At 34.8% G+C, this 22,322-nt stretch overlaps 5 protein-coding genes across 5 annotated transcripts; 1 reads left to right on the forward strand and 4 right to left on the reverse strand.

Moving 5' to 3' along the window:
- Window positions 1-1,063: 1,063 nt before the first annotated feature.
- On the reverse strand, window positions 1,064-3,774 carry LOC145057220 (G-type lectin S-receptor-like serine/threonine-protein kinase LECRK3). The gene is made up of 3 exons (XM_079004999.1): window positions 1,757-3,774; window positions 1,308-1,661; window positions 1,064-1,202 (listed from the first exon to the last, which is right to left on the reverse strand). Coding segments are annotated over exons 1-3 (2,373 nt in total). The 3' UTR covers window positions 1,064-1,201.
- On the forward strand, window positions 3,657-7,251 carry LOC145057219 (G-type lectin S-receptor-like serine/threonine-protein kinase LECRK2). Its single transcript, XM_079004998.1, has 2 exons — window positions 3,657-3,796; window positions 3,997-7,251. Exons 1-2 carry the CDS (start codon window positions 3,743-3,745, stop codon window positions 6,709-6,711), a joined length of 2,769 nt encoding a protein of 922 aa, XP_078861124.1. The 5' UTR covers window positions 3,657-3,742; the 3' UTR covers window positions 6,712-7,251.
- A 1,310-nt stretch (window positions 7,252-8,561) lies between these two features.
- Window positions 8,562-9,359, reverse strand: LOC145060343 (uncharacterized). The gene has a single exon (XM_079008030.1). It carries the CDS (start codon window positions 9,357-9,359, stop codon window positions 8,562-8,564), a length of 798 nt encoding a protein of 265 aa, XP_078864156.1.
- Window positions 9,360-9,873: 514 nt separating this feature from the next.
- On the reverse strand, window positions 9,874-11,427 carry LOC145060344 (uncharacterized). Its single transcript, XM_079008031.1, has 2 exons — window positions 10,269-11,427; window positions 9,874-10,136 (listed from the first exon to the last, which is right to left on the reverse strand). The coding sequence occupies exons 1-2, from the start codon at window positions 11,425-11,427 to the stop codon at window positions 9,874-9,876; spliced, it is 1,422 nt and encodes a 473-aa protein (XP_078864157.1).
- An 8,253-nt stretch (window positions 11,428-19,680) lies between these two features.
- Window positions 19,681-21,677, reverse strand: LOC145060346 (replication protein A 70 kDa DNA-binding subunit A-like). Its single transcript, XM_079008032.1, has 8 exons — window positions 21,655-21,677; window positions 21,442-21,561; window positions 21,232-21,359; window positions 21,064-21,148; window positions 20,836-20,971; window positions 20,569-20,777; window positions 20,372-20,492; window positions 19,681-19,890 (listed from the first exon to the last, which is right to left on the reverse strand). The coding sequence occupies exons 1-8, from the start codon at window positions 21,675-21,677 to the stop codon at window positions 19,681-19,683; spliced, it is 1,032 nt and encodes a 343-aa protein (XP_078864158.1).
- Between the last annotated feature and the right edge of the window lie 645 nt (window positions 21,678-22,322).

Genomic DNA, 22,322 nt, shown 5'->3' on the forward strand with positions numbered 1-22,322 from the left:
TGCCACACGTCGTTACAATACACCACTTTCTTAATTTCGTAATACCCATGATGATTCTTATAAGAGTTATCGGAAAGTTGCCCTAAACCAAATATTGAGCGTTCACGTCCAGTTTGGGACAAAAAATGTGGATTTGGAAATAGAGTGAGTAACTTGTGTAAGTTATGCATTCATGCCCAACCTAATAGGGGGTGGGGAGAAGCTAGGCAACACCTCCCGGACCCAAGTCGGTTTGGGGCCCAAACGGAATTATGCTTAATATGTTTTATATAATACATATATTACAAAATTTTTGAACGTAGATGTAGATTTGGCTTGGACAAATTTCTTTTACTAGATTGGCCACGTTCGATTCCTATCTATGCATACTTCTTTAATTCTTTTTAATTATAACCCCAAAAGATAATAATATACGGAACCTTTCAAAAGGTTTCGGTAATATAATATAAAATTGCTATATTACATTTGTCGGCGATGTTGACAGGATCAAAATATCAATTTGTTCTTTATCAATCTATAAAAAAGAATATAATACCGGCGCCCAAAAAATTTAGTTGAATTTCATATTTCTAAAGTTTACCCAAGGAATACTATTTATTATTTTAACTTTTAATATAATTTAATCAATTATAGTTATACATTAAAGGACGTATTTTTCGGTTCAGTTCTTTTTTTCGGTTTTTTATAGAGAAAGCCAAAACTGAACCTGAAATTCGGTCTTTTTAAAATCCCAAAACAGAATTGTAGGTTTTTCAAAATAGTTCGGTTGTTCGGTAGTGACTTTGGTTTTGGTTCGGTATTAGTTTTCTTTGTACTCCGCGGAGTTGCATTGCGTGTAGCATTAAACAAAGTCCATTTTTTATATTTATAATTGCATAATATAGGGGGCCCAATTTCGGGATCTTAAGTGTATTATAATAGCACTGGTGTCAATCAAGCCCATGTAGTTGGTGACTGGCACAATACCGGCAAAAATATTTGTAAGTTTAAATACACGTTATATATTATTACAATACCAAGTGTTATAAATAGAATTTATACATACAATGAACATGTTTGCTATAGTGGTTTAAAAAAGCTCAAATTCCTTACCTTTTATAAAGTCGGAAATGGGTTAGGCCGTTGAAGCAGCATACTTGATCAAGAAGTTCGGATGTCTCAAATACAGGCAACTTGAACACATCAGCCTTAGTTTAACCAATCTACAAACAGAGAGGATACATAGTTAAACAAAGAACGTTGCAATTATTTCATAAAGTTTCAAAAAGAACAAAGCAAAATCATCAAGAGGCGGAAGAAAGAATTACCAAGTGGAAGTTGGACAAGGAGGAGAAGCAATTTTCGTGATCCCTTCTAACATCAGCAACACGGACTTCATAGAGGGACGAAGAGCAGGTTCATCATGAATGCACCAAAGTCCGACTTTAACCAGCCTCTCCAATGTCGCCATATCCACTTGTTCATCACCAACAAGCAGATCCAGTTGCCCTCTTTCAAAGCACTTGTAAACCCAAGTAGAAAGAACTATCTCTTCCGTATTCGATACATGTACTTCCAGTTTCCTTCTGCAACAAATGGTTTCCAGCAACACGATCCCATAGCTGAAGATATCGACCTTCACTGAGATTGGGACGTTTTTCTGCCACTCGGGTGCCAAGTACCTGTAAGACAAAAACACATGGTGTGTCGATTTGAAGAAAACAGTAGTTGAATAAGTTTGGTGTTAGAGATTTAGTAGTATCGTTAATTATCATACCCTCTAGTCCCTCGAACGATGGTGAATGTCTTGGTTTGATCTGGGATTAGTAATTTGGCCAATCCAAAGTCGGAGATTTTAGCAGTCCAGAAATCATCCATCAGAATGTTTTGGGGCTTTATGTCGCAGTGAATGATGGGCGTTTCACATTCTTCATGAAGGTAGAGGATTCCTCTTGCCACATCTAACGCGATTTGCAGCCTTTCAGACCAGTTTGGAAGCGTTTCTGACCTAAATAACCGATCTGCAAGGGTTCCATTGCTCATGTATTCATAAACAAGAAGCCTCTCTTTACCTTCTGCACAATAACCGAGCAAACGGACTAGATTCCTGTGATGGGTTTTTCCGATCACTTTCATTTCTGCTCGGAATTCCCTCTCACCTTCATCCACCACCTTCTCAAGTCTCTTCACTGCTATCGCTTTGTTCCCTTTGTAGAAACGCCCTTTATAGACTCTTCCAAACGACCCTCTTCCTAGCTCATGCTTGAACCCATCGGTTGCCTTTTTAAGCTCCTTGTAAGTATATGATTGCAGGATGAGGTCCTCCGCTAATCCCAAACTTCTAGTTTCCAACAGTCTTTTGTACTTTAGAAGACGGAATTTGAATACGAAATATCCCGTCAAACTTAGCGAAATGCATGAATATATGAAAAAAACAACGCTCATAACAAGAATTATAAGCCATGTCTTGTTGCCTGTGGTCAGCACTTTCTCAATCCTCTCATGTGTTGGCTCCAAAGAACTAGCATTAATGGATGCATTGGCTTGGACATTATAAAGGCTTACATTGGGCGTCTTGAAGAACATCATAGGCCTGGTGGAATCATCGTAAACTCTTTTCACGTACCTAAGTGGGAACTTGTGTTTCTCACAGTTACCATTACTGAAAAAAGCTGCATCACAATTGCAATCCTCCAAACAGGAGTCGCTGCAGCCCTCCTTGTTGTCGGGAATGAACACAACGTAAGGACGATCATCACACACTAATCGCTCTTTGGGATCCATGTTGTAATATGTAATGTTTTCTTTCCCGCTTTTGCACATTGCTTTTGTGAAATTCCTTTCACAGCCCCTAGACTTCAAATCGGAGTATACAAAATCATAACCCGGCAGGCAAACACAATAGGGTTGTTCATCATTCATAGTGCAATAGCTGTTGAAGCCGCAGAAGTTCTTCACATTACAAGGAGGATCTGGCACTTTCCATACTATGGGAGGGGGGCGGGAGTTATTATGGTTGTAAAGATACAGCCGTAAGATTCCATCATCACCGATTGTGACACGATATGTAACATTATAATTCTGTTCAGCATAAAGATGCTTGATGATGTCTGAATCACTTCCATTGATAATCAGTAAGCCTGTATCATTCAGGTGCAGATAGTTGCTCGAAATCCTATCATACTGATCGGTATTTGAAGCCCAGTATGAATTTTCTGGGCCATCCTCCGTGTCCATTGGATACATAACAAGATTTCCGTCCATCTGCATCTTAATTCGAAAGCGTCCACTAGAGTAATTGGTTTTAGACACACTCGAAACCAATTCATTCCCACCAAAAAGACTCTGGCCTTGTAACAAAGTATCGGTAGGATGGTTGAAACTCTGCCATATTACACCCATTTTATCATCGTAGAGTACAAAATTTCCGGTGTTGTTCATCACTGCATATGAAACGTTGGCTGCAATAGTCTTTTTAACCCCACCATGCTCACAGCTTAAAACCAATTCTCCTTCACGAGTAAGTGTTAGTGTGGCATTTGGTGAAACGGGTGGATAATCTCGATAAGCAGTCCACACAACCGTATTTTCTCCGGAGCTCTCTAACCAGATTGCGATCACATAGCCGGTGCCTTGTTGATAAAACCCAAATGCAAACATTTTAGACTGGGAGAACCATGCATTCGTAGATTGTGTACCAGCGACAAGTGAGGATCCCAAATCAATGGATCCTCCGTCAACCTTTGTCTCCACTAATTGAAAGATGAACAGAAAAACAAGCATTAATGAGGCCATGATCACAAGCTATACGGATAAGGTACTTACCTTTCAATTATTTGACAGAAACGTGCCAACAGACACGACTAATTCTCTCTCTTCCTATTTTCCGTTCAAATTAAAAGACCTGCGAGTCTTCTCGTAATAAGTCTTCATACAAGTCTTCTCCTTATAATTTTCTTTTCCTTATATCACAAAAACACCAGCTAATAATATGGTTGCGTGTCATTCCTGTAACAGTCTTGGCGGATGCACGGAAAAGGTCAAAGAATCCACGGAAAAGGTCTAATGAGTGTTGTCTACTTTTCTTCGGGAATATTCGTTGTGGGCCATGAATCTACCGTTAGCAACTTCACATTTTTTCCACACGCTTTCTGGATTAGGGTAGACTTGACTGAATTCCTGTACATTGGTAGTAAATATATTCAGGTGGGAAGGCGAAGGGGGTCAACTAGCAGTCAAGATAAAAATATCGATCTATCATTTTACTTCAATTCGGTTTCTTCTTATTTTGCTGATTTGGTGCTCTTAATTATAGCATCTCACTCTCACCTCTCTAATATGGCCTTCATGTTACTTATCTTCCTAAGACTATTCTTTGTTTTAGTAATTACCCAAGGATCTGACTTCACCTCCTCTAATATTACCTTAGGTTCCTCATTGATCCCAGACACAAACCCTTCATGGCGCTCACCTTCTGGCCTTTTTGCATTTGGTTTCTACCGGCAAGATGACGGTTTTGCAGTTGGGATATGGCTCGCAAGCAAATCAGAAATCACAGTTGTTTGGACTGCAAATCGTGATGACCCACCCGTCTCTACAAACAGTAGTATTGAGCTCACCGGAGATGGTTGGTTGCTTCTCCACACTACTGACGGTGAGGATAAAAACATCACAAGTCAGAGTTTTCAGGCGACCTCAGCTTCTATTCTGGATTCGGGTAATTTTCTACTCTACGATCAATCTAGTGTCATATGGGAAAGCTTTGCTTACCCTTGTGATACAATATTAGGAGGGCAAAAACTAGCTATAAGGGATCAGCTAGTCTCTAGTGTCTCCGCTTCTCAGCACACGAGTGGAAAGTTTTTTCTTCGTATGCAGGATGATGGAAACCTTGTGGCTTACCCTCTAATAAAGACCAGAGGCAGTGATGACTCATACTGGTCCAGTGGAACGCTTTATTCAAATTATGAGTCATTGAACCTCAGCCCTACTGGGTCTCTGTCCATGGTGGGGTTTGGTGTCACAGAGAGGGTATTGAATTCAACAAGGAGCCTAGAGTCGAGAAAGAACGTCGACACAGTAATCTTCCGTGCTACTCTCAATTGGGATGGTAACTTTGTTTTGTATTCCCACAGATTCACAAGCCCCTCAAGTAACTTGACTAGCATAATGAAAACGGAATGGGCAGCCTTACAGGATCCGTGTGATGCCAAAGGAATATGCGGTTTTAACAGTTACTGCAGTTCTAGCACTTCCGGAAATTTTCAGTGCCATTGCTTTCCTGGTTTCTTATTTGTCAACGGGACAAGAAATGTCACGTCCAACGGCTGTTACAGAAACTTCACCGACGAGGAAGCCTGCAACCGGAAACCAGGGCTACAACTTTCCTACAATATTACTGTATTGGACAATATGATGTTGCTTGTACACTACGCTTACAGCTCGGTGATGAATCTTAGCAAGGAAGGCTGTCGCCAATCTTGCTGGGATGACTGCAACTGCTGGGCAGGTCTGTATGCAGAAGATGGTAGTTGCAAAAAGCTCAAGGTTCCCATCGTTTATGCAGTGCTTAGTAAAAGCAGGTTAACCACAGTCTTCATTAAAACTAGTTTCCCATATAAAGAAGTCAAAGAACCACAGTTACGAGGCTCAAGGAACATAGATGTAATCGTGGCTGAAAGGAAAAAACTTGTTTCCATTCTAGGCATAACACTTGGTTGCATTGCTTTTATGTGTTCGGTGTTGGCATTCTCTGCTTTCTTCTTCTACAGAGTGCATGCTCATAGGTACCAAGCGATATCAGAAACTGTTGATAATGGGTTTTATAGAGATCATTTTTCTCTACGAGCATTCTCATTCGACGAGCTTCAGAAAGCAACAGATGGTTTTAAGGAAGTGATAGGCAGAAATTCTTATGGGGAAGTCTATAAAGGCTTTATATCAGATGGCAGCAAGGCTGTTGCTGTGAAGAGACTGGAAAGGATGTTTGAAGGAGAAGGACGGTTTCGAGCAGAAATTACTGCTATTGCTCAAACTCATCACCGCAACTTGGTCCGTTTACTTGGTTTCTGCATACAGGGAGCTACAAAGCTACTTGTTTATGAGTTTATGAGCAATGGCTCACTGGAAGATGTTCTCTTTAACGCGGAAGCACCACCTGGATGGAAAGAACGTGTCAGAGTGCCACTGGATGTGGCAAGAGGAATCTTGTATCTTCACGACGAGTGTGAAGCTCGTATAATACACTGCAATATAAAGCCTCATAATATTCTGTTTGATGAGGCTTGGACTGCTAAGATCTCTGATTTTGGGTTATCAAAGCTATTGAGGTCAAATCAGAGCGGAACCCTCTTGAGTGTCAGTGGTGATCGTGATAGGGGAACAAGAGGATACCTGGCACCTGAGTGGCACAAGAACACGTTAATCTCCACCAAGGTGGATATCTACAGCTTCGGGGTTGTACTTCTGGAGATTTTGTGTTGCAGAAATAGTATGGAGATAGATGTTCTTTCTACTTGGGTTTACAATTGTTTTATAGACAAAGACTGGAGTAGGCTGACGGCAGATGAAGAAGTAGATGTCAACATGTTGGAGAAGATGGTGAAAGTTGGATTGCTGTGCATTCAAGATGATCCAGATGCAAGGCCTTCTATTAAGAATGTTATCCTGATGTTAGAAGGAACTGCTGATATTCCAATCCCTCCATCACCAACTTCTCCTCATCTGATCTAGTTTGATCGTTTGTTATCTTAATTTTGCCTTGTGGGTTTTATTTGAAATATTGCTTGTTGTCATTCATCCAGAGACAAAGCCATATCCTTTCTATTTACCATGTAATAATTATTCGAAGAGATACGTCCCTAGCTACGAATGAAAGAAATCCTCCTTCATGAAAGAGAACACATGTAAAACTCCTCCTTCATGAAAGAAATCCTTGCGGTCGCGAATCTAGAACAAAATATCACTTGGTTTTCAAATTAAGTGAAGCCGATAAAAAAATCAATAATACTTGTGGGGGCGGATTGTCGTGTACGCATAGGGGACGGCGTTGAGGGGGGCAAAATGGGCAGTCGCACAGGACTCAATTTTTTTTGTTATATATTTTTATTTAAAAATAAAAACTTATAGTAACAATAAGGGCTTGTTATTTTTTTGGCTTGCCCAGGGCCTTTGATGATATTTGATTCCTCAGGACCGGGCTATGCGTGTACAATTTAATGAAATATAACTGAAAAAAATGACCAAGCACCAATAATTAAATTTTAAAAAAAAAAAACGTGTGAAATATAACTGAAAAACCGAACGGTTTAATGAAAAACTAGTTAATTATTAATGCATTGATACTTTATTGTTTGATAAAAACTATATATTATATTTAACCCTATATATTTAACAGCACAAATGCTCCATGTAACTTATTTTTTTCCTTTTAAATGACTTTTTAATATATAATTTTTTTAAATCAAACTCAAGATAGGTCATTTACTTTTTCTAAAATAGTTTATAATTTTGTGGTATATATATTATAAGCGAAGTTCAAATTATAGTTAGGTCCTAGAACCTATCTTCTTCGTCGTTAGATAAACCCCTCAAACCTTGAATAACAATTCTATTTGTGATTAAGTACACCCCGGGCGGATCTTGGTTTTTGGAAGGTTTACATATAATAAAAGCTATCTACTAATTTCACGAATACGAAAGTCCATTTCCCGAATTATTGTTTACTTCATATTTTCATATATATTTATTGTTCGCTTTTCATTTTTAAAGTCTTTATTTTTTATTATTAATTTTTAATATTTTTATTTGTGTTATATATTTTTTGATGAAACTTAAAACAATGAAAAGAAAATTTAAAACAATTCATTCATGTATTTTAAATCAAGTATTATATATATATATATATATATATATATATATATATATATATATATATATATATATATATATATATATATATATATATAAGGTCAAAGTTAAATAAAAAAAGACTTCAAAAATTAAAAATAAACAATAAATATAGAACGGATATAGTATTAAAAATATTAATATAAAAAAACTCTAACCCAAATCTCCCACTTTGTAATACCCTAATTATTCTTTGTAATACCCTAATTATTCTACAACTAGGTTAAAACGCGTGGGACGCACGGGTGTTGAATTATAATTGAATTTTAAAATTAATTAAATAATAAAATAAAATTTCATTAATTTTGACAACTTATGAATTGTAATATTGAATTTTTCAAAAACTTTTTGATTTGTAAGTATTTAATTACAAACTAAATCATAAGTATTTAATTAGAAATGGAGTTTTTTGAAAACCTTTATTTTTGGTGCATGATTCTTGTTAGACATACGCAGATGATGCATTACCGGTGTGTGTAATGAAATTAACATAAAATAAACAATACGTAATTATAAATAAATAAAGTAATATGATGGATTAAGTGTGATTTGCTAAAAATGAATAAAATATGCTACAAAAAAGTTGGCTACAAATTTTGAAAAACTTCCTTATAAATAACATTGGAAGTTTTATTTGTGACTTTGTCATCTTTATCTAAAATTAATAATTTTAATCATTCTCTACTTTGAACTCTAGATAAGGCAACATACAATTTTCCATGTGAAAAAACTGGATCTTTGAGAAACAAACCAACCTTTGATAACGATTGTCCTTGACTTTTATTAATAGTTATTGCAAAACATATCGCCAAACGAAATTGTCTTCTTGTGAATTTGAAGGGAATCTTTTTTTCTGATGGAGTTAAAGACATTCTTGGAATAAAAGTCCGATTTCCAATATTAGTTCCAGTTATTATATGTGCCTCAATAACACGTTTGCCCAATGATAACACCTGTAGTCTTGTGTCATTACATAAGCCGTTTTTCTGATCAATATTTCTCAGTAACATTACTGGAACACCAATTTTTAAAACTAACTTATGATTTGGTAAACCGGATACTTTGAGACCATTTAATACATCAGGAGAGTATAAATTTGAATCAAACTGATCATGGACAAATTCAAATTCACATATGTTGTCTGAACTAAAATATTCGCCTTCATCTCCTAGAAACTTGTTAAGCAAACGGTCGTTTATTTCCTGAACAACTTCATTTTTTGGAGCAAGTATCGCTCTTTCTTCGAAATAATTTGTGTTACTATAGTTCTCCAAAATTGACGGATATACAAAATCAATTAAGGAACCTATAGGATCATGTGAATCATTAATGAGAATATCATCAGGAATATCGATAATCGTTTCACCGTCATTCAGACCAACAAGTTTGCCTTTTCCTATATCCAATAGCCAATTTGCAAAATCTCTTATTTTTCGTATATCAGATTGATCCCTTCTAACAGTTAGCCTCATTTTTTTTGTTAATCTATGGACTTTGCAATGTTGTCATAAATATGAAGAACTCAAAGAAGCATTTACAATGTTCTGTCTACTGCCACCCGGAACAACAGGTAGAATATGTCTAGAATCTCCTCCAAAGACAATAAATTTCCCTCCAAATGGAATATTTGAGATGGTTGAATTTCCACACCTTAATAAATCCTTCAAAGTTTGATCTAAAGCTTCAAATGCATGCTTATAGACATAGGTGCTTCATCCCAAATTATTAAAGAGGTTTTTCTTATTAAGCTAGCCAACTCACCATCTTAATTTATTTTACAAAAAGAATCATCTGTAAGTTCAAATAAAATTATAAATCGAGAGTGTGTTGTTCTACCACCGGGCAATAATAAGGAAGCAATATCGCTTGAAGCAACATTTAAGACAATATTACCATCAAATCTAATTGCTGCTGATATTGTATTCCATAAAAAGTTTTACCCGTTCCACCATAACCGTAAACGAAGAAGACACCTCCTTTATTTTCTTAAATAGCACTCATGATGTTTAGGAAAATGTTACGTAGCTCATTTGTTAATGCAAGAAACATACGATCATAGTCGTTCTTTAAAACGGGAATGTCGTAATCTAGCTCCTCGGTGATTAGTCGATTGTTTGAAGAAGAAACGGATTCAACATCTGGGTATGGCATATTTTTGAAGTTTTTGAGAGTAGAGTTGTTTCGAAGTAAAATTTGTTCTATTTCGAACAAAGTTAAGTATTTAAGTTCATCTACTCCGAGTGACAATTCTACACAAAAATATCAAATAATTTAGAAAATATGTGGTCGATATTTAATAATTTTATTGCTAATTATACAATGGCTATTGAATAATAAAAAGAAATTAAATAAAGTAAAAAATAAGAAAAAAAATGTAATACCTGCAGACTTAAATCTTTGTCGTTGGTTATATAGAATTCCATCCGCCAAATATTCCCATGTATTTTCCCAAACGACCTCTAGTTTAGACATACTATTACACATCAACAATGTAGCAAATAAGAAACGTAGATAAAAACCAGATCCAGAATGACTTGCTTCTTTAATTGCATCAATGTATTCCTTGTCATCATCTAATAGCCCGAGTGCATAACAAGCATTTCTAAAAGAAGAATGTCTTTGACCATTTACCGTGAGAATTTCATCAAATGATGTCAGACCTTTTACTTTATTTAAAAGAATCCTTAAGAAATATGCTTCACCTAGTTTAGGTGAAACCGAATGAATTCTACCAATGGCTTTTCCTACTTTCCTTCGCTTCCAAAACCGAACATTTAATATCCAAACAAACTTTGTAGGAAATTCAACATATGTAAGTTTTCGTGCTTCACTGTCGATTGCATTACACTCCATCCAAGATGTGAACTTTGAAGCCGCAACAGAAGGTTTGTCAAGAACATCATCAATATCATCGTCTTCGCCATATACAATATGTTGTTGATTAGGTAGATGAAAAGGTAGTATGACAACAGAAGGATATCTGCAATGAACATCGTATTTAAAAATTCGCCATGATGCTTCACATGCTGATAAATATCCACAATCGTAATATTCAGCTATTTCATCGACCACATCATTATTTCCACATTCATTGTTGGCTGGTACAACAGCAACTATAGCTCTGCCAGGACCCTTATTTATGTATTTAAAAAAATACTTTATAGAAGATCCCTGATTGCACCATTCAATATTAATATGTGTCTGGTATCTTTTCAATAGATATTTGTTGTATGGAACAACATTTTTATTATCCAACATTACACCTAATTTTTCTACAAAATGACCATCGTTTCTTCGCCTATATAATGGAAAACCATTTTGATCAACAGATGAATGATTACAGAATTGTTTTGGAAAGTTTTTAGAGCACTTTTTGTCCACCATGCATGGACAGTTCATATTTTCATCTCCACATGGACCATGAATCATAAACTCATTCACAAGTGAATACAATTCGGGATCTTCAATTCTGTCTGGTATCGCGGCTGAAATTATCGGATCGATAAGTTCAGCAGTTGGTAGCTTGTTGTCAGAATGCATGAATAGACATATATGACTATGCGACAAACCTCTTTTTTGAAATTGAATGGTATAAACATTTGTAAAAGAATTTGCAAAAAAATGTGATTAGATTATAAAAATATATAAAAAAATATATATAATAATAAGAGTAATGTTTTATAAATAATTAAAAAATATAGTTTTAATTACATGCTTGAACTTTTCCGAAAATTTGATTCTACCTTAAGTCTTTAATGAATGCATCAAGCTTGATCTTGAACAACCTACATAATATATCAGGCCTGTCTTTTGGTTGAAGTGAAGTATCCTTAAGAAACCTTTTAATCTCGGGCCATTTGGGATTACATGTAAAGGTTATGAAAAAATCAGGATATCCAAACCATTTACATAGTGACATAGCATCCAAATAGCTTTGCAGCATATAGCATGCTCCACCAGTAAAGGACGAAGGTAATATGACACGTTGGCCGACATTTGAGATATCAGTCGTTCCTTGAGCTTTTTGGTTACGTAAATTTTCAGAAGAATCACATCTAAGAACATGTTGTTGCCTACGTATGTAGTACAATCTCTCCGTTTCCATCGTAGTATAGGCATCTAACAGAAACTGTTGAAACAACCTTTTTGAATTAAGATTGAGAGAGAACGAATGATCTCTATCATGAATCCTATAAGCGAAATATTCTCTCATTGTACATTTCGCACACTTGGTGTTGGTCATAAATGACACACCTCTATGAAGAATGTCAACACTGTAACCATCATCTCCATATGGAAATAGTAATGGATATTGGAGAGGAAGGTACGAAGGATGCAACTCACTGATACGTTATAGAGAGCCATTTTTTGTTTGAACGACGATATCCCTCTCTTCAATTGAATCAGAAATGTCACCAATAATTAAAGCAGCAACCTCAGAAGCAGTTGGTAGGTTATATGTTCTTCCAGCCTGCTCCCTTCTCTCGATAAGTCGTAATTTCATATCAACTTTTGGATCTTTCAAAAAAGTATCTCTCGTCATCCTATAAGATCTAACCAAGACATTATTTGAATCCAACATCACCTTAATATCTTCAATAACCTCACTATCAATTGATGTTGATTGATCCTTTTCCCCACTAAAATAAATCAATTTATACATAATATTAGTAATATATATATATATATATATATATATATATATATATATATATATATAATTATAAATAAGAAGTTTGAATAAATACCGAAAACATCTTTGTCTATTTGCAATTTTGTTCTCAATATCATAAATGTATAACCGAGAGAATTTTGGTTCCGATCCTTTTGCTGGTAAAAGACTTCCAATACTATGATAATTTTGACCACCCAATCTGAAAATGTATGGAGCATCTTTCTAATCCTCACTCGACTCGTCGACAGAACCTTCCACTTGACAAGCTACAACTGGTCACGAGTCACGGGGCAACCCGACTCAACTCGTCGAGTCCCCTTATGGACTCAGCGAGTTTCTTCCATGACAATCACCAAATCAACCTTCTGAGGTCAGGTCTGCTTCTCTATCCTATAGATCTGACTTCCCCATGTCCAATAATCACGTAAAGGTCAAATCTTGACACTCATGCAACGTATACAAAGCTTCTTTTGGTGAAATGGCTTCTAAAATGGCATCCTAGGTTCATTTCCTCCATGGAACAACATAAAGTTGGATAGATAATGCTCTCTGGACCTCTAAAGGTCTAGATCTAGAGTCTAACACTAAGAGGGACAACGTATGCATCAATACAAGCCAATAAAGGGGTATAGAAAACCCTAGATTCAAGGATTTGCACAAAACAGAAGAAGGGATCGGTTTTATACCTCAATAATGAAGACCCAAGCTAGAAAACCAAATAATCACAATCCCCTTGACCTTCTCTTGCTGGAGACACCTTCTTCTTTGCAAAACCACAACAAAAAGGGATCAAAATAGCTCTCCCTCACACACAACTCGCTCAAGCTCTCTAGGGATTCTTTCTATGGACTGGTAGCCGCAAATGAGGGCTATAAGGTCCCTTAAATAGGGAACAGGCCCGGAGATTTAGGGTTTCTGACATCAGCGTGGACTCGTCGAGTCCGTTCATTAATCCAGTCAGCAATCGTGATCCTACTCGGCGAGTCTAAGCGTCAACTCGTCGAGTCCCTCCTCAAAACTCAAATTAAACAATTAAAATATGATACCTGTAAATCCGGATGTTACGGTTTTTAATTTATGACATCCTGGATTTAATTTGATTGATGATGAAGAATTGGTTACCGTAGATGCATTTTTTGATGTCATTTCATTTGAAAGTACATAGTACTGTCTTTTGTTTGGTAACTTGGAAGTGGCATATTTATCGAAACTTATGTTATCTGACCAAAAAAAAAAATAAGTATATATATATATATATATATATATATATATATATATATATATATATATATATATATATATATATATATATATATATATATATATATATCCCGATTATATACAAAATGGATAATAGTATATTTTAAAAACAATAAATAATTACCATTTCTAATGTTATATAACGGATTTATAACATTTGTAATGTTAGAAAACGGAGTTCTAACATTTGTAAATGAATGGCAGTATTGTATGGTTGTGTTATGCATTGCAGGTGTTGTAAATGAATTGACATTTTGAGTTTGACGAACAATGTTGGTTGATTGATCTTCAAATAGCAACAGCTTATAAAACTTGTAAATATATGTATACAACTATCTAACAGTAAAACATAGAATATAAAATACTAATACGGTTACAGTTAATGATATTTTTTAAGAGATGTTGTAATGATGTACTTGGAACGTTAGATGTTGTTTTTATTTTCTTCGATCTTTTATTTTCCAAATATATTTTTCTTTGTCTTCTTTTCTCTCTGGCCTGCATGTGGTACATGTTACTGTTGTTTTCTGCATAAGAAGACATAGGATAGGATATGAAATGTGAAATTAGGTAAATAATATGTTTATATAATACAATTGAAGTTAGGTAAAATTAAATAAATAATAATAATAATAATGTAAATATATTTATAAAGTTACCTTTCTTAATTCGTTTATTAAAATGTGTAACAAAATTTGCAAATATTAATTTACTCATGTATAATATTTTTAAAAAAATTAGTCAATTGAAATCTTTAAAATTTTAAATAATATTAAATAGAAATTTTATATTTGTTTATATTGTGTAAAAGAGAAATTAACTAAAAATATTAAAGTTAACATGAGTCGGAGTCAGATCCAAAGGTAGATATGGGTCGGAGTCGGATCCAAATAAGATTTGAAACCAACACTTAGTGTCGGTCGTCACATGTGTTGTAGTTGTAGAAAGAACTCTGGTAAAAGAAGTCGCAATACTCTCCCAACAACTCTCTCTCTACAACGTCTTCTTCATCACTCACTCTGTCTATTTTTCTCTTTGTGTGTTTGTGTTTTCGTATCAGTAACCCTAAAACCCAATTGGTTTCACAGAAAATCTGAAATTTGGGTGTTTGTTTACAACGACTCCAATCGGCCATAGATGGTCGTCGAAGATTAGCCGTCAATGACTCTCCTCGATTCCCCCACAATCGATCGCAATCAACAATGCATGAAAGGGAACCTCGAAGATTTCATCTACGATGATGTCTCCTCCTCCGATTTGGTATCTGTCAGGACGAAAAAAGACGATCCAAAGGTAGACTCTCCTTCTTCCAGTGCCACCATCAATTATTTCCCTGATGTGCATCATGACTCATCAGCCTCATTTCCAACCTAGTGTCATGGGATGACTCTTTTAGACTAGTCAATACCGTGTGCCACTTAGTGCTTCTCCGACTAAGTCAGGCTAACTTCGACGATCTAGATGTACTAACGAACTTAGGAAGCAAGAGTTACGACAAGGGACACTTCAATAAAGCTTCTATTATATAACTCAACTTCTTTACAAGGCAACTTCTTGATGGTTTGGACAAATGAGTCCTCCCCCTATTTATAGGAATCTTACACCTCCTCAAATGGAAGTTTCTAGGTCCCGATCATTCATGACTAATCTAGACTCTTCCTGTTATACACATAGATTTTACAAGACTCTAGAATATGGTAGACTTGTATACGATGCTCTAGAAATCTCTAAGTCGTCCCGACATTATCCAAATCATTCTTGTATGATCTAGCGTGTCTAGATCCTTCCAAAGTCTTCCGGGTCGTTCTAGCTTCGTCTAGCATCCTCTTGATTATTCCGGATCGTTCTCCTTTGTTCCACGGACATCTACAATATTCTAGCATCTTCCAGGGTCTCGTAGAGCATTCCTGATCTCTTCGAAGACTTCTCGAGTATACTTGATTGTTCCGGAGTTCTCTAGACGATTGTAGAATTTTCCAGAAACTTGGTCCGTGACACCCTCCCCCACTTAAACCCTTGACGTCCTCGTCAAGTCTTCTATACATATGTCTCGATCTTGTCACGGGGCTACTTCGTGTCTTTTCGTTTTCTCCAAAGTATCTCTTCGAGTAAGGCGTGCTTTTATTTCTCGATGTATTTTGATTCCTATTTCTTCTCTCAGCCTCGTAAAACCTTGAGTAATTCTTCATGTGGGATATGGATCCCTGTTCCTTCAAACGTGCCTCGCTTATTCGAACTTCCCTTTTTGGCTTCATATTCTTCTTGATTATATGGCTCTGGTCATAACACATCTTCATAGTTGAAAGGGATCGAGGTTTTGTCTTTCTTCTTTCCAAGGGAATTATATGGATAGTTGATCCCTTGGTTATACGCAGGGTGTTGTCTCTTTCGAACGACCAAGGACATACCATATCCAGGAAATCCATTCTTAGTACCATGCGATAGTCGTCCATCGGAACCACTATCAAGTTGATGGTCCCTTCCCATTCTGCAATCTTCATGGGTATTCCATGAGAAACTCCGAGGATCGGATTAGATGGAGAGTTGACAACCTTCAACTGACCTAACTCCTTTGTATAATGAATACCCAACTTCCTTGCTTTTTCCTCTGCGATGAAACTATGTGTTGCTCCAGAATCTACTAGCGCCTTAGTGTTCCTTGCATTTACTTTAACTTCGACGAACATGAGACTCCCTCCTTTATTTTCTTCCTTCTTAGAAGATTTTATCTCATCTTTCGATATTGAGTTCAGAAAATGCATTGAGCTTATTTGTGCTTCATCTTCTTCTTCTTGCAAAACCATCGCATAGAAAGTCTTTTTCTTCGGACAGTCTCGGATCAAGTGAGGACCATCACACAAGTAGCAATTGATCTCCTTTCGCTCTTCTCTGCGGATTCTTCCTTCGATTTCTTTTCCTTTTGTATTTAAAGGTTGGGGTGTGTTTTGTTTTGGTTCAAGTTCCGTCATAGTTTGTTCTCCCCCACTATTCTTCTTAACCGTGCTTTCTTTTCGAAATTCCATTAGATCTTCTGCCACGACAATAGCTTCGTCAATGTCTTTGACATTTCTCCTCTTGAGCTCGTTGTAGGCCCAAGATTGTAGTCCAGCCATGAAATAGAAAACTTTGTCCTTCTCCTGCATGTCGGGTAACTCTAGCATCAAGCTCGTGAACTCGACTATATAGTCTCGGATAGATCCCGTATGCTTTAGCCCACGAAGTTTCTTCATCGCTATATCTTCAGCATTATGTGGGCAGAATTGTCTCTTGAGTTGCCTCTTGAATTCTTCCCATGTGTCTATGCTATATAATCCTTTTTCAATATCACCATACTTCCGTCGCCACCATAGAGCTGCACTCTCGCATAGATAAAGTACGGTTGTATCTACCTTCGTCTTGTCGTCCTTCACTTGACTAGCATTGAAGTAGCATTCCATCGACCAAAAGAATTCGTCAAGTTCTTTGGGGTCGCGTTTACCTCCATACTTTAATGGCTTGGGTGCTTCTGTGTGCGGAAACGTTCTTGCAATAGTCCCTCCAGCAATTGCTGCCTTGCACAGGTTTACTTCGGCTTGTAATGTGTCTACCTTCTCACGGAACTCACTCCGCAGGGTGTTGATAAGTCCAAGGACTTCTTCCTTGATGACACCGATGGTCTCCTTCAATCCATCGCTCGTGTCCCTTATCTCAGCAACGAATTGATCGACGGTATCCTTCCATTCAAGGATCTCACCGACGTTAATCTCTGTCCTTGTAAGCTTGTTTTCTAAGCTTGCCAAGGCATCTACCAATTGATCCCTCTTCTTGGACTTCCTTCCTTTCTCCTCGACGACAGGGGGAATGTTGAATACTTCACTTGCTGCTTCCATCGTAATGGTCTCTTGCTTGCTCGAACCTGGCTCTGAGACCACGTGTCACGGGATGACTCTTTTAGACTAGTCAATACCGTGTGCCACTTAGTGCTTTTCTGACTAAGTCAGGCTAACTTCGATGATCTAGATGTACTAACGAACTTACAAAGCAAGAGTTACGACAAGGGACACTTCAATAAAGCTTCTATTATATAACTCAACTTCTTTACAAGGCAACTTCTTGATGGTTTGGACAAATGAGTCCTCCCCCTATTTATAGGAACCTTACACCTCCTCAAATGGAAGTTTCTAGGTCCCGATCATTCATGACTAATCTAGACTCTTCCTGTTATACACATAGATTTTACAAGACTCTAGAATATGGTAGACTTGTATACGATGCTCTAAAAATCTCTAAGTCGTCCCGACATTATCCAAATCATTCTTGTATGATCTAGCATGTTCTAGATCCTTCCAAAGTCTTCCGGGTCGTTCTAGCTTCGTCTAGCGTCCTCTTGATTATTCTGGATCATTCTCCTTTGTTCCACAGATATCTACAATATTCTAGCATCTTCCAGGGTCTCGTAGAGCATTCCTGGTCTCTTCGGAGACTTCTCGAGTATACTTGATTGTTCCGGAGTTCTCTAAACGATTGTAGAATTTTCCAGAAACTTGGTCCGTGACACCAGGGCTTATTCCATTTCCATCTGCTCTTTCCCCAATTTCAACCAATTTTGCGTTCCGATGATATCAGGGGTAAAACCATAGTTCTCCATGGAAACAATGAAGGTAAAATCGTTTCATACACGAAAAGCGGTGATGATTAAAAATGGATTATTGATCCTAAATTTAGTATAAAGCTTACTAATTTTATAAATTATATATATAAACTAAAGAGTTGTAGTTTCACTAAATTTGTCAAAAGATTGATACCAGTTTTTGGACGTATATATTTTATAAATATATACATAAACTAAAGAGTTGTATTATATATATATATATATATATATATATATATATATATATATATATTACTAATTTTATAAATATATACATAAAACAACAATTATACCGAAAATGCCCTTGCAACTTCCAAATAGAAAATTCACCGCTTCTTTTATTCTTTTTAATTATTTGATTGCATTTTTTTATATTACTTTTTTGCGGATTTATTTTTCCTAATTTAACTGATGGCATTTTCGTAATTAGAGTTGTAAAAAAGATGGCATTTTCCCTAAATTAAAAATCACACCAAAAAATATATTTAACAAGTAGATATCTTTAAATATAAAATTAACATGAAAGCAACAATCATACCGAAAATGCCCCTGCAACTTCCAAATAGATAAGATAACAATTATTAATGACAAAAAACTATGAATTACTAAAATAAAATAAGGACAAAAACTGCAAGCCAAATTTTTTTGGGACATCTTTCAACAATTCAACTAAATTGAGGAAACAAAAATGTAATTTAGTCTAAAACTAACTAATTATAAACCCATGAAGGCAAATTTATTTGCTTGAAATGGTAAAAAGTGTTGGAATAATTGTTGTTGTCATTTTGATTTCATATGTGAATTTATGTCAGAAATGTAACAACAAAATGCCCCTGCAACTTACAATTAGATAACATAACAATTAGTAATGGTAATGTAGATATCCTGAATTTGTACTGCCAAATGCTTTTTTTACAATACATTAATATGTAAATAGACCAAGTAATAATAATTGACATCATAAATATTCAAAATTAAAAATAATACGAAAAAAATCAAAATATCTTTAGAAGCAAATAAACTTCAAAATACATTAAATTTGTGTTAAAACCAAAATCAACTAACTTGTCCACTTTAAAACAATAAAAATATCCAAAAATATTCAAAACCAATAATATTTGACATCCTAAATATCCAAAAAAAAAAAATCATACCAAGCAATCAAAATATCTTTAAAACCAAAACAAGTGACCAAAATATATAAATGTGTGTTATAACCAATACCAACTCACTTCTCTATTTTTGGAATTAAGAGTGGAGTTTCCTCTCCGATTGATTTTCTTTTAGCCTTAGTTGAACTTAAATCATCTCCAGAATCAACGTCATAAATTTCTTGGAGGTTGCGCTTCAAATCAGTTGATATTTTGCTAGGACTTGTTGCGGTTGACTTATCAACTGTTGAGGGTGTAAAACTTTCATCTGTTTGTGAGATCACATCCTAATTTAAAAAAAAATAAGTATTTAATTGTAACAATTAAATATAAATAAAAGTTAATAAAACGAATTGAAAAACCTTTTGCACGGTTTGTACAACATCATCTGATTCCAAAGGCATTTGATTTAAGGAGACAAATTGAATACTTTAAAAAATAAAATGAAAATATGTTAATCGTTATGTATTTAAATAGTAAAGAAGTATAAATGTTGAACAGTAAAATGTTATGTACCATAAATTCTATTTTACTTTCCAATTAAGAAACAATGGATATATCTTCTGTAACTTTGAGAACTGTGTAGATATTGTTATAGTTGTTGACATTGTATTCTATAATATCTACAAGAAAACCAAACTTGGGGTTTTTCAACACGTTAAGTTGCACTGGAAATAGTCCATCACTATCTTCGGCTTGTAAGATATATTTTAATAAATTACAAAAAAAAAGTAAATGTTTTCTGATTTTAAGATATGAATAATATACCACTTCATGTATCTTTTTCAACTCATATGCACTTATATTTAACAGTCTCTTTGCTTCCCTATCAAAAAGAGTCAATCCAATGGTGCCAGTACAATCTTGTACGTTGATTGGAATTATATACCTAAAATAAAAAAATTAGGTCATTGTTAATTTTGTTGACAGATTGAAAAAAATAATATAAATAAATATGTGTTTACTTTATAACTGTATGAAATTCAGATTTTTTGCAATGTGGATTTGTACACTCGACAACAACAGTTTCTGAAATTTTTTCAGGGTCGGTATACGAATGATTGGCTTTGGGAACAGGTGTTATTTTTTTTCCACATTTGTTGCATGCTTCATAATACCATGGTAGATTCTGCCTTATATTAACAATGGAAGCAACTAACAAAAACTTCATTTCCTATATCAAATAAAAACTTCAAAAATAAAATGTAACCATATCAAATAATACAATATACCTTAAGTGGTTCGGTGATCTCACAAACTGTTTTTAATGGAAAATTGCATTTAAAGTCATCTGTATATGAAGAAGAGTAGCTTTGAAGTTTAGTTATGCTTTTTTCAGTTATACCGACATTGTCATGACATTTCAATCTATAATGTTTAAATTAAATTCAAAAATATTAGGATTTCTGTTACTTTAAGTTAAAATACATTATAAAAAAATAAAAAAACAATTGACTAACTTATTTTTAAACTCATTAATTTCGTAAATGTCAGAATTTATGAACAATTTTGTTACTTCAAAATGACTTTTAGCTTCACCAATTCCTATAAAAAATGTATAGCAAATTAATAAAAAGTATATAAAAACAATAATTATAAACATGTATATATAAAGAGTGAATACAAACCATTCCAAATGTTTAGCTTCAAAAACTGCATCACTATAACAACACAATTAACCGTCGGGTTATTTTTTAGGTATTCTGACATTTGATATGCTTGACTTCCAAAAATAGTAACCTTCAGATGTACATAACTAAATAAACAAAGAAATTAGTTATTAATATTAAATTGTGATTAATTAAAGATAATAAAGAAATTAAAAAATATAATCTCACTCTAGGTTGCTAAGAGTGAGTTTTATATAATGCTTGGATGCTATAGGATTTGAAGTTTCAAGAGGCCTAAATGACACGATCTGTCCAATAATATCTACACAAGAGATAACACAAGATAAACTGTTGCATTAATATTATAATATTTAAATAATAAAATGTATAACCAAGAACACAAGTGATAAAAAATGATTCGAATAAAATTTAATAACTAACCAAAGAATGTGTCTCTTGGGCATGTTTGTTCTATGATAGAATGAAAATCAACAAACATAAATCCATTCACCGGACCCGAGAAATCATCACATTTTTTTAGGATGTTTTTCCAATCCAAAGTTAAGGTTAGTTTATGACCTGTATAACTAAAACCATTAGTAACGGCAACCACAATGGGTTTTATAACTATATAAGTTTCATCTTCCTTTAAAAGATGACGAAATCTGAAGAAATTCTGATTGAAGACACGAGCATGGTATTGTGTACATTGTTAAAAAAATAAATAAGAATTATTATTTTGTTAAAACATATGTAATACTGAATGAGGTATAAAAAATATATGAAATACAACAAACCTTCTCGTCCTTTAGGATCATTTCAATTGAACAAACTTTATTATTTTTGACAAAGTTCCAAATTTTAAGCACCCGAATCTTGATATGTGATTTTTCATCTATCTGCTCAATGTTATTTAGGTAAACTTTATTCCCTATATTCATTTTCTGCAAGAAAATTTAAACCATATAGAATTGTAAGCAAAAATAGTAACCTTCGTGACTGTACAGAACATCCTAACTAACGACTAAAACAGAGAAATTATAAATCAACACATGACAAAAACCAATAATTCATATGAAATAATTTTTCAGATTCAATAAAACTTTTTA

Source organism: Lactuca serriola, chromosome 6 (assembly GCF_051521515.1).
Source record: "Lactuca serriola cultivar US96UC23 chromosome 6, Lser_US96UC23_V15, whole genome shotgun sequence".
Classification (NCBI taxonomy): Eukaryota; Viridiplantae; Streptophyta; class Magnoliopsida; order Asterales; family Asteraceae; genus Lactuca; species Lactuca serriola.